Genomic DNA, 13,083 nt, shown 5'->3' with positions numbered 1-13,083 from the left:
ACAGCTATTTTCAGGTTTCTCCAGAGATGTTCGATCGGGTTCAAGTCCGGGCTCTGGCTGGGCCTCTGAAGTACATTTAGAGACTTGTCCGGAAGACATTCCTGAGCTGTCTTGGCTGTGTGCTTAGGGTTGTTGTCCTGTTGGAAGGTGAACCTTCGCCCCAGTCTGAGGTCCTGAGCACTCTGGAGCAGTTTGTCATCAAGGATATCTTTGTACTTTGCTCCCTACATCTTTCCCTTGATCCTGACTGCCACCATCATGCTTCACCGTAGGGATGGTGCCAGGTTTCCTCCAGACGTGACACTTGGCATTTAGGCCAAAGAGTTCAATCTTGGTTTCATCAGACCAGAGAATCTTCTTTCTGGTTTGAGAGTTCTTTAGGTGCCTTTTGGCAAACTCCAAGTGGGCTGTCATGTGCCTTTTATTGAAGAGTGGCTTCCGTCTGGCCACCATAAAGGCCTGATTGGTAGAGTGCTGCAGAGATGGTTGTCATTCTGGAAGGTCTTCCCATGGCCACAGAGGAACTCTGGAGTTCTGTCAGAGTGAGCATTGGGTTCTTGGTCACTTCCCTGACCAAGGCCCTTCTTCCCCAATTGCTCAGTTTGGCCATTTTTTGAATGATGAGGCCACTGTTCTTGGGACCTTCAATGCTGCAGAAATGTGTTGGTACCCTTCCCCAGATCTGTGCCTCAACACAATCCTGTCTCTGAGCTCTACAGACAATTCCGTGGACCTCATGCCCTGGTTCTTGCTCTTATATGCACTGTCAACTGTGGACTCCAATCAAGTTGTAGAAACATCTAAAGGATGATCAATGGAAACAGGATGCACCCAAACTCAATTTCGATACTCATAAGGTATTTCGTTGTTTTTTTTATAGATTAGCAAAAATTTCTAAAACTCTATTTTTGCTTTGTCATTATGGGGTATTGTGTCTAGATTGATAAGGGAGAAATTATTTCATCCATTGTAGAATAAGTCTGTAACGTAACAAAATGTGGAAAAAGTCAAGGGGTCTGAATACATTTAACATTTACATTACATTTAAGTCATTTAGCAGACGCTCTTATCCAGAGCGACTTACAAATTGGTGCATTCACCTTATGATATCCAGTGGAACAACCACTTTACAATAGTGCATCTAAATCTTTTGGGGGGGGGGGGGTTAGAAGGTTTACTTTATCCTATCCCAGGTATTCTTTAAAGAGGTGGGGTTTCAGGTGTCTCCGGAAGGTGGTGATTGACTCCGCTTGTGCAAGGACCAAGCAGGATGCAATCTCCTCAACTTTATGTCCACTCGTAACCCTCACCGTTTCATATAACGAGACTGAGAATAAAATAACAAAAGTCCTTCATTGACGGTAAAACTGTCAGAGAAAGACATTTTGTCAGTTCTGCATTGAAAACAACAAACTTAAATTTGACTTCTACCAGGCAGTAAGATTATGAGCAAGCATCTTTTTTATTTAGGATGCCTACAAGTGCTCATAGTCTGCATTTTGGTTTTGGCAGCATCTGGGTTGTAACTGTTTGTTTGTGTGAATAATTAATGTATGGGTGGAACTGCAAGATGTTATCTGCCTGTCTGAATCCATTTGCACCCACCAGCCTGTGGGAGTCAGACAGTCACACTCTGGGAAACAGACTAGAGGGGCCGCAGTGCCATAAAAATCACAGATAACTAAATCAATAGACCAACACAGCAAGCTGTTTCCACTCTGCTAAACTCCGATTTCCCCCTGACATTGTGTATGCCATCCACAGGTGAGATGATTCGCTGAAAACAATCGAACCGCTGATGTGATGCACAACAATTGCTTTTTAATGTATCTTTCTTTCGCTCTTTGATTGGCACTTAGAACCTCCCCCAGCACCTGTGCACTTTTTATTTATTTCACCTTTATTTATCTAGGCAAGTCAGTTAAGAACAAATTCTTATTTCCAATGACGGCCTACCCCTAACCCAGACGACGCTGGGCCTATTGTGCACCGCCTGATGGTACTCCAATTCACAGCCGGTTGTGATACAGCCTGGAATTTAACCAGGGTCTGTAGTGACACCTCTAGCACCGAAATGCAGTGCCTTAGACCGCTGCGCCACTCGGGAGCCCTTCCAACTTCACTATTTGACACTGATAAAGGACCTGTTATAGTCCAATTAATTATACTGGATTCCAGACAGGAACTCTACACTTGCCATTTATGGCATTCAAATCTGGTCCATTTTAGAACTTAATACAGACAGCATGGGCATTAAAGGACCAATCCGAAGTTGAAACAATAACAAAGCGGTCACCGCTGAGTGATGGGTCTGGAGAAATGAAACAACTCTCAAATTCACAGAGCTATGGATAAAGGTCTGACCATGCATGACATCAAAATTATAGTTGTAACCACGTTGAGGCTAAAGTGTTTTTTGTTTTTTACATTTACAATGTTTACAAACATAGAAGTAAAATAAGCTTATATATTTTGGGTACTGGTGGGGTGTGACAGTTGAACAAAGTTAATAAGGCATTGATAAGTTATATTCTTTAAGAATCAATGGGTATATGATTAATTTTTAAATCCAAAAATGGATGTAGCAAGTGCAGATCGCCCCTTTAAAAATCAGCCAAGGTAAGGACAAAACACTTTGGTTGATAACATGAACAAACTGAAGGGTTTGAGTGGGATGAAATGACCAGCTGTAATTTAATCACAGGTGGTGGCACTTCATTAAAAAGGCGACTGAACTTCCTAATTTGGCCTCGTTTTGAAGATTGCTCATTAAGAAATGCTAAACAAGAGTTGTCTTGGGGGTGTGGTTTGATGTGAGTGTGTTATGTTCGCATATCGTACCCGGGCAATTACTGTTGTGTGTCCCTACTAAGTCACCGTAGCAACAGCATAGCCAACATAGGTGTATGGTGTATTTCTCAGGTAAAAAAAAAATGTGCATGAAAAACTAAATCAGTGCACTTCAGACAGTCTATCGAGTCGGGAAAGTCTGGCTGCGCGCTCAGGACTGATTTCTGAGAACATCACATCTACAACCTCATCTGCAAGCTGTCAAACTTTTGTAAATAAATCACAAGTTACACACTGTTTATCAGTGCCCAAAATCACTAGTAGCTTGCAGGCACATTGAGCATCCAGGCCACAATCAGCTTATCAAGTCACTGGCAAGTGGCAATGTGTGCGCTTCGGTGCCGTTTTGTTTCTTACAACTTTCACACTATCTATTACCAGTGTGTGCGCGTCTGTCTGGCGTCTGTCTGTCATAGGGAATCATGTTAGAAAACAGGTTGCGGGGGGACATGAGATGTTCCCGAATGCAGTTGCAGTTTGGATATCAGTGCGCTCTGATCGTCTCAATTCAAATTTTGCCCCAAAAAGTGGCAAACTTGAGTGGTTTACACTCTCAAAACACATCAATCAGCAAGTGGCCACTTCATAAACATAAACCCACTAATCTACAGACAGAAGGTGGCTAAAAACAGACCTCCCTCCATCTTCTGCCAGCTTGCTACCTATGGCCCGGCTAGCTGTCTGAATCTCACTGGACCCTTATGATCACTCGGCTAAGCATGCCTCCTTAATGTCAATATGCCTTGTCCATTGCTGTTCTGGTTAGTGTTTATTGGCTTATTTCACTGTAGAGCCTTTAGCCCTGCTCATTATACCTTATCCAACCTTTCAGTTCCACCACCCACACATGCTATGACATCACCTGGTTTCAATGATGTTTCTAGAGACAATATCTCTCTCATCATCACTCAATGCCTAGGTTTACCTCCACTGTATTCACATCCTACCATACCTTTGTCTGTACATTATACCTTGAAGCTATTTTATCGCCCCCAGAAACCTGCTCCTTTTACTCTCTATTCCGGACGTCATAGACGACCAATTCTCATAGCTTTCAGCCGTACCCTTATCCTACTCCTCCTCTGGTGATGTAGAGGTGAATCCAGGCCCTGCAGTGCCTAGCTCCACTCCTATTCCACAAGTGCTCTCTTTTGATGACTTCTGTAACCGTAATAGCCTTGGTTTCATGCATGTTAACATTAGAAGCCTCCTCCCTAAATTTGTTTTATTCACTGCTTTAGCACACTCTGCCAACCCGGATGTCCTAGCCGTGTCTGAATCCTGACTTGGGAAGACCACCAAAAACTCTGAAATCGTCATCCCTAACTACAACATTTTCAGACAAGATAGAATGGCCAAAGGGGGCGGTGTTGCAATCTACTGCAGAGATAGCCTGCAGAGTTCTGTCCTATTATTCAGGTCTGTACCCGAACAATTTGAACTTCTACTTTTAAAAATCCACCTCTCTAAAAACAAGTCTCTTACAGTTGCCGCCTGCTATAGACCACCCTCTGCCCCCAGCTGTGCCCTGGACACTATATGTGAATTGACTGCCCCCCATCTATCTTCAGAGCCCATGCTGCTAGGTGACCTAAACTGGGACATGCTTAACACCCCAGCCATCCTACAATCTAAGCTTGATGCCCTCAATCTCACACAAATTATCAATGAACCTACCAGGTACCACCCCAAAGCCGTAAACACGGGCACCCTCATAGATATCATCCTAACCAACTTGCCCTCTAAATACACCACAGCTGTTTTCAACCAAAATCTCAGCGTTCACTGCCTCATTGCATGCATCCGTAATGGGTTAGCGGTCAAACGACCTCCACTCATCACTGTCAAATGCTCCCTGAAACACTTCAGCGAGCAAGCCTTTCTAAATCGACCTGGCCCGGGTATCCTGGAAGGATATTGACCTCATCCCGTCATTAGAGGATGCCTGGTTATTTTTTTTAAATGCCTTCCTCACCATCTTAAATAAGCATGCCCAATTGAAGAAATTTAGAACCAGGCACAGATATAGCTCTTGGTTCTCTCCAGACCTGACTGTCCTTAACCAACACAAAAACATCCTGTGGCGTTCTGCATTAGCATCGAACAGCCCCCGTGATATGCAACTTTTCAGGGAAGTCAGAAACCAAAATACACAGGCAGTTAGAAAAGCCAAGGCTAGCTTTTCAAGCAGAAATTTGCTTCCTGCAACACAAACTCAAAAAAGTTCTTGGACACTGTAAAGTCCATGGAGAATAAGAACACCTCCTCCCAGCTGCCCACTGCACTGAGGATAGGAAACTGTCACCACAGATAAATCCACTATAATTGAGAATTTCAATAAGCATTTTTCTATGGCTGGCCATGCTTTCTACCTGGCTACCGCTACCGCGGTCAACAGCACTGCACCCCCCAAAGCTATTCGCCCAAGCCTTCTCCATTTCTCCTTCTCCCAAATCCAGTCAGCTGATGTTCTGAAAGAGCTGCAAAATCTGGACCCCTACAAATCAACCGGGCTAGATAATCTGGACCCTTTTTTTCTAAAATTATCTGCCGAAACTGTTGCAACCCCTATTACTAGCCTGTTCAATCTCTCTTTTGTGTCGTCTGAGATTCCCAAAGATTGGAAAGCAGCTGCGGTCATCCCCCTCTTCAAAGGGGGACACACTCTTGAGCCAAACTGATACAGACCTTTATCTATCCTACCCTGCCTTTCTAAGGTCTTCGAAAGCCAAGTCAACAAACAGATTACCAACCATTTCGAATCCGACCGCTCCTTCTCCGCTATGCAATCTGGTTTCAGAGCTGGTCATGGGTGCACCTCAGCCACACTCATGGTCCTAAACAATATCGTAACCGCAATCGATAAGAAACAATACTGTGCTGCCGTATTCATTGACCTGGCCAAGGCTTTCAATTCTGTCAATCACCACATCCTCATCGGCAGACACAATAGCCTTGGTTTCTCAAATGATTGCCTTGCCTGGTTCACCAACTACTTCTCTGATAGAGTTCAATGTGTCAAATACAGATGGCCTGTTGTCCGGGCCTCTGGCTGTCTCTATGGGGGTGCCACAGGGTTCAATTCTTGGGCCAACTATTTTCTCTGTATACATCAATGATGTCGCTCTTGCTGCTGGTGAATCTCTGATCCACCTCTACGCAGACAACACCATTCTGTATACTTCTAGCCCTTCTTTGGACACTGTTAACAACCCTCCAGACGAGCTTCAATGCCATACAACTCTCCTTCCGTGGCCTCCAACTGCCCTTAAATACAAGTAAAACTAAATGCATGCTCTTCAACCGATCGCTGCCTGTACCTGCCTGCCCGTCCAGCATCACTACTCTGGAAGGTTCTGACTTTGGTATTTGTTGTTGTCCACATATTCTAAGTGTCTGGTTAGACTGTAAACTCTCCTTCCAGACTCACATCAAACAGCTCCAATCCAAAGTTAAATCTAGAATTGGCTTCATATTTCACAATAAAGCATCCTTCACTCATGCTGCCAAACATACCCTGGTAAAACTGACCATCCTACCGATCCTCGACTTCAGCGATGTCATTTACAAAATAGCCTCCAATACCCTACTCAATAAACTGGATGCAGTCTATCACAGTGCCATCCGTTTTGTCACCAAAGCCCCATATACTACCCACCACTGCGACCTGTACGCTCTCGTTGGCTGGCCCTCACTTCATACTCGTCGCCAAACCCACTGGCTCCAGGTCATCTACAAGACCCTGCTACGTAAAGTCCCCCTTTATCTCCGCTCACTGGTCACCATAGCAGCACCCACCTGTAGCACGCACTCCAGCAGGTATATCTCTCTGATCACCCCCAAAGCCAATTCCTCCTTTGGCCGTCTCTCCTTCCAGTTCTCTGCTGCCAATGACCGGAACGAACTACAAAAATCTCTGAAACTGGAAACACTTATCTCCCTCACTAGCTTTAAGCACCAGCTGTCAGAGCAGCTCACAGATCACTGCACCTGTACATAGCCCATCTATAATTTAGCCCAAACAACTACCTCTTCCCCTACTGTATTTATTTATTTTGCTCCTTTGCACCCCGTTATTTATTTCTACTTTGCACTTTCTTCCACTACAAATCTACCATTCCAGTGTTTTACTTGCTATATTGTATTTACTTTGCCACCATGGCCTTTTTTGCCTTTACCTCCCTTATCTCACCTCATTTGCTCACATTGTATATAGACTTATTTTTCTATTGTATTATTGACTGTATGTTTGTTTTACTCCATGTGTAACTCTGTGTTGAGGCATGTGTCAAACTGCTTGCTTTATCTTGGCCAGGTCGCAATTGTAAATTAGAACTTGTTCTCAACTTGCCTACCTGGTTAAATAAAAGTGAAATAAATTAATAAAATAAAAAATGCAGGGCCTAGGACCAAGAGTTCAACATCACATCAGCGACATGAGGCGCTGCGTAATGGGCAGGTCTGTCTCACTATCTGGAGGTTCTGGCTGCTATGATTGGATATAGCGTGCGCAGCTGATAGAGCGCAATCAGCACAGCTGCTTCTCTCGTGTTAGTCAGCACTGGGTAATCCATACTCAACCCTCCAGTAAATTGTGACATACACACAAAACTCCGTTTTAGATGACACTGACTTTATCACCAACATTTTCCTATTTATACTTTGTAGTACATTTTGACACTAGAATGAATGTTTCTGACTCATATCAATGCCACATAGGCAGTTTAAAACCAGAGAAGTTGTTTCTAAATTGCTGCCTAAAATCCCTCTTCAGTGCCCCACACTCAGGTTAGATCTAGTTCCCATTCTCACATGACCTGGCAATACACCATTTTTAACCATCCTACCTGCACATCCCCATTTACCCTCCAAAAAACATTACTAGTCCCACATAAAACTGGATCCATGACCCTTAAAATCCCAAAAGTGATTCCCTTCTGACAAGAGGGGAGATGACCTCAGCTCCTCACATTAGGCCAATACAGGCCATCAATCAAGGCCTGGACTAAAGGAAAATAATCAGTAGACCCTCCCCTAAAGCAACTCTGACTCAGGGATGGTTGAACATAATCAAATAAGCCTACATATTCACTATTTCCAATCATGTGGACCAGTTTATAATATAGTGGACCAGTTATAATATAGTTTACACACTCAAACTCAATCTGCCAGCAATAAGTAAAGCGTTCATTATCAAAATCACCAGTGTTTGGGAGTAGTGAACTACATGTAGTTCAACAGGTAATGTAACTACATTTTGCAGTAGCTTGATGGTTGTTGAACTAAATTCAAATCTTGGTAGTGTTTTCAGTAGTTAATTACTTTTTTTTACCATATAGCGGTGTAGCTAACTACTTGAACTACACACTATATTTTATGCCAGAAAATGTCCTTTCTCTTTCGGCATTAGACCTACCAATCTCACTTGAAACATCGTTTTTGTGTTTAGTCGGCTAAACTACACATTAACAACAGACTACAAATTGCAATCAATGAAATTTCAGATTTAGATGTGATATTTCATCATTACGTAGTTTGGATGTAGAACTATTTTTTCAAAGTAACTTTAGTTAAGTAAACTAATATTTTTTTAAGAGTAGCTTAACTTCTTCCAGTGTGAAGTAACTGGTAGCTTGGTAAACTATATGTTAAGAGTAGCTTCCCTAACACTGGCAATCACAACACTTAACGTTGAGTAGGAATTCACTATTTTCCACTTGATCTATACAGGTAGTCAGCCATGAATTGCCAGCAATAGCAAGCCCCAACGACAAGCACCACAAAAAAAACATGGCTTAGTCTACTATCCATTACATACTGTATATTTGTCTGTTGAGTCTAAGGTGACTGTTGCCAGGGATATTTGATTGGGAAATCGATATGTGACAAACGGACACGTTTTAATTTTCGTCAAAAACAACTTTATATCGAAGGAGTGCCTGTGATTTGATGGCCTACACATGCGCAATTGGGCGCGAGACGACCTTTATAGACACGATGACGTCTTTCTACGCATCAGCTTAGCTTGCCAACGTCGCCATGACATGTATTGGAGAAGCAGTTTTAGCCTATCTTCATACTGTACTGTCTTCGATTAGCTGCGAGTCAATAATAGGCTACTTCCGACCGAGCGAGGTTGTAATCATGTATTGTGGACTTTAACTTAACGTAGCAAACGTAAGAGAAAGTAGACTTTGTCTTTGAACACTGGTTAGAAAGTAGCCTGGATCAAACAATTCAATACCCAATTAGCATGTTACTTTGAAACAGTATATTTGCGGATACTTACTTGAATCTTCCCTGACAGTGTTGACACTGGGCTCCAACCCATCCTTGGTCACAGACGCAAGTTCCATTGATGCATTTCCCAGAAAAGCAATTTTTATCACAGGACTTGGAGACTGTGGCTTCGGTGTAAAACACCAAGTACAGCATAAGGAATGCCCCTAAATATATTTTGATGTCCTGGAGTCGCATATTTGGATATCTAGTCCATGTGCATAGATGCATTCCTCGGCAGTCCCCTCCCATTTTACTTTAGAAACAGGTAAAGGTCTCCTTTTCTGGTTAAGACTCCCTTATTCACAGATTGAGTGATTCAATTAAAATGTCACTTATCGGTAATAAATACTTTGTAAGCAAAGGTTTGGTGTAGGCGTGGGATAGCCTAGCCATGAAGCTAAATACACTCAAACATTCAAATTGGCTTATTTATTGGCTATAGAAGCATAGCTGAGTCTGAGCATATTGCTGGAGTCCCGCAACTAAAGCATCTCTCATCAGACAACAAAGCCTGCAAATGTGCACTGACTTTATGCACTCCTATTAAACTTTCTTGAACTAACGTTAATGAATGCTCACAGCGTTATTCCCAGAGGCTAAGAAGCCATTTTAAAAACCAAAGAAAATCGGCGTGTTTTCTAAGTTGTATTCTAAATTAAGTATTTTCCAAGCAATTTTCAAGTTCACCATCCTAATGCTTCCCGAAAAACTGGAAGAAAATAAAAGGTCACAGGATTGATCCTGGGATGTTAGTTCTGGATCCCAATTTCCATCGCAAGAGTCGGTTGTGGATGTTGTTCGCTGCGGTGGAGAATGCAGCAACCCGGACAAATAGATCAAGTTGATCGTTCTCCGTTCCGCTTTTTCCCACTTTCAGTTTAGACCCCTTCACTGAAGATAATGACGCTTATTTGCATAAAAAAAATTGTAATCCTTGTCAGAGAAAGCGATATTCACCGATGAATAACAACACGACTCCCCTCCTCACGTGATGATACTCGCACAGCTGGTTGTCGACAGGGAAACTCCTGGACAAAGCTCCGAGCATGAGCAGAGCAAAATTACGCATTTAAAGAGACAGTACACGAATGCGCGCTGTTGTCCCTGTACTGGTTAGCCCTATCCGAGATCCTTGGGGCGTCTGTGCCCTAAACTCTAACCTTAACCCCTACCCTAACCTTAACCCTTACCATTTTTAACAAGAACCCCCTGTACTTCTCAGAAGCTTGTTTTTCTTCTTCTCTGGTATAACGGCGTTCGCAACAATTGGATGTGCATGCCGCCACCTACTGTATGGGTGGATAATAAGGATCCACAAAAAGGAAAAAATGTGTGAAAAATATTCATACAAAACGATAAAGAAAATTTAACTAATCAAAATCAACCTGCTTTTCTGTAAAAAAAATAATATATATAATAACATATCATCAGGTTCCTACACAGGCTCACAAGGAGCATTGTGCCATCTTCCAGAGACAGTAGTCCTTGCAGTGCTTTTGCTGTGAAATCTTGAAACCCCAAATACTTTTTCAGTCACAGACCCAATGATGTCAAGCTTCTTGGATTTCTTGAACACTTGAGCAATATAATTTATAACAGTGTTAATAAACGCTACAAAATCCACCTTCACAATGAGGGTATCCAGGTCTATTGACTGACAAGGAACATTTATAATGGGTCGTGGAGCATCACCACCATCTCTTCAGCGCCGTCGCCACTTGCCCCCTCGACTCTCTTTACCACCTTCACATAGGAGATCAGCTGGACAGCCCTGATCCTTGACACCTCGACCTCTTGACTTTCACGTTAACAGGGCACTCAGGGAAAATGATCCCCACCACAGTTGCAACATTTTACATTCACAGACTCTTCAATAACATATTCCTCCCATCTGCAAACACTTGACCAAACTTTTTACACTTCTTGTATTTCAGCAGGTTTTGCAGAAAAACTCATAGCGTACCTTATATATCCCAACTTTGCATAGGTTGGGAGATACTCTTCATCAAACATCAGTAATACAGAAGTACTTTTCTCCTTTTTCCACCATACGGGTCATACATACATTAACTACTACTTTCAGGCTGAGATATTGATTATCAATGTCCAACGGGATGCCAGAGATAACACCCTTTACCAGTGCCCCGTTACAAAAATCAAAGCTGTCCACTTAATGCATCGATAATTTCGCGAGCCACAATGCACACTCCTTTTGCTCTTCAAAATCAAATTTTATTGGTCACATACACGTGTTCAGCTTATGTTATTGCAGGTGTAGCGAAATGCTTGTGTTTCTAGCTCCAACAGTGCAGTAATATCTAACAATTCACAACAATACACACAAATCCAAAGTAAAGGAATGGAATTAAGAATAAATAAATATTTGGACGAGCAATGTCAGAGCGGCATAGACTTAGATATAGTAGAATAGAATACAGTATATACATGAGTAATGAAAAATAATTCAACATTATTAAAGTGACCAGTGTTCCCTTATTAAAGTGGCCAGTGATTTCAAGTCTAGCCTCTAAGGTTCTAGTGATGGCTATTTAACAGTCTGATGGCCTTGATATAAGCTGTTTCTCAGTCTCTTTGATGCACCTGTACTGACCTCGCCTTCTGGATGATAGCGGGGTTAACAGGTTGGTTGTTGTCCTTGATGATCTTTTTGGCCTTCCTGTGACATCGGGTGCTGTAGGTGTCCTGGAGGGCAGGTAGTTTGCCCCCGGTGATGTGTTGGACAGACCGCACCACCCTCTGGAGAGCCCTGCGGTTGCGGGTGGTGCAGTTGCTGTACCAGGCGGTGAAACAGCCGACAGGATGTTCTCAATTGTGCATCTATAAACGTTTGTGATGGTTTTAGGTGTCAAGCCAAATTTCTTCAGCCTCCTGAGGTTGAAGAGGCGCTGTTGCGCCTTCTTCACTCCACTGCCTGTGTGGGTGGACCATTTCAGTTTGTCCGTGATGTGTACGCCAAGAAACTTGAAGCTTTCCACGTTCTCCATTGCGGTCCCGTCGATGTGGATAGGGGGGTGCTCCCTCTGCTGTTTTCTGAAGTCCACGATCAGCTCCTTTGTTTTGTTAACGTTGAGTAAGAGGTTGTTTTCCTGGCACCACACTCCCAGGGCCTCACCTCCTCCCTGTAGACCGTCTCGTCATTGTTGATAATCAGGCCTACTACTGTTGTGTCGTCTGCAAACTTGATGATTGAGTTGAAGGTGTGCATGGCCATCAGGAAGTCCAGGACCCAGTTGCACAGGGCAGGGTTCAGACCCAGGGACCCGAGCTTAATGATGGTGTTGAATGCTGAGCTATAGTCAATGAACAACATTCTTACAGATACACAACACCATACCACTCCTGAGTCATGGTTACTTTAAATGCATCCACTATTCCCAGCACCTTCTTCACCATCCTCATGACTTCAGAGGTTCCCCAAATGAACATCCTTATAAAAAAAAAAAACGTACTCTGACAAGAAACATTTTATCAGACTCCTTTTCAACAACAATTCTAGCCCTTTTCGTTCCATTCTTGGACTTCACTGTTGTCCACTCATCCTTCTCACTAACTGTACTCCATGCACTTTCAGCTTCAAACAGCACTTTCAGCTTCCGCCTTCTCGCTTGGCTTCTTCTTCCTCTGTGGGGTTTTTCAGTGGTTGGAATCCAACAGTAATGGCGCATTACTGCCACCTACTGTGCTGCCTGCTGTTGTCCCTGTACTTCTCAGAACCTTATCACAATCACATCACACAATATCCCCATGGGCAATTTCAAACCATTGTTGCAGAAATGCTTTCCTGTCTTGGTTACTGACCTCAAGTGCCCTTGTCTCTGCTAATGCATTTAATCTCAATTTGTTTCAAATGGCACACACTTGAGGCCAGGAAGATGATTGATTATGGATGCTGTTGAACAGAAACAATAGCCTACCATGGATTCAGCCTCT

General features: G+C 43.0%; 1 protein-coding gene across 2 annotated transcripts in view; it reads right to left on the bottom strand.

Annotated features, from left to right (window-relative positions):
* Positions 1–10,364, bottom strand: part of LOC115193654 (attractin-like protein 1) — a 341,916-nt gene extending 331,552 nt beyond the window's left edge. For both annotated transcript variants that reach the window (XM_029752515.1, XM_029752516.1), the window contains exon 1: positions 9,140–10,364. In XM_029752515.1, the coding sequence (XP_029608375.1) occupies positions 9,140–9,381 (242 nt within the window). In that variant the 5' untranslated portion in view covers positions 9,382–10,364. The remainder of the gene's footprint in view (positions 1–9,139) is intronic.
* Positions 10,365–13,083: the final 2,719 nt, after the last annotated feature.

This window comes from Salmo trutta, chromosome 5 (assembly GCF_901001165.1).
Source record: "Salmo trutta chromosome 5, fSalTru1.1, whole genome shotgun sequence".
Classification (NCBI taxonomy): Eukaryota; Metazoa; Chordata; class Actinopteri; order Salmoniformes; family Salmonidae; genus Salmo; species Salmo trutta.
Note: the sequence above shows the minus strand (reverse complement) of the source record. Positions and strands in the feature narration are given on the sequence as shown.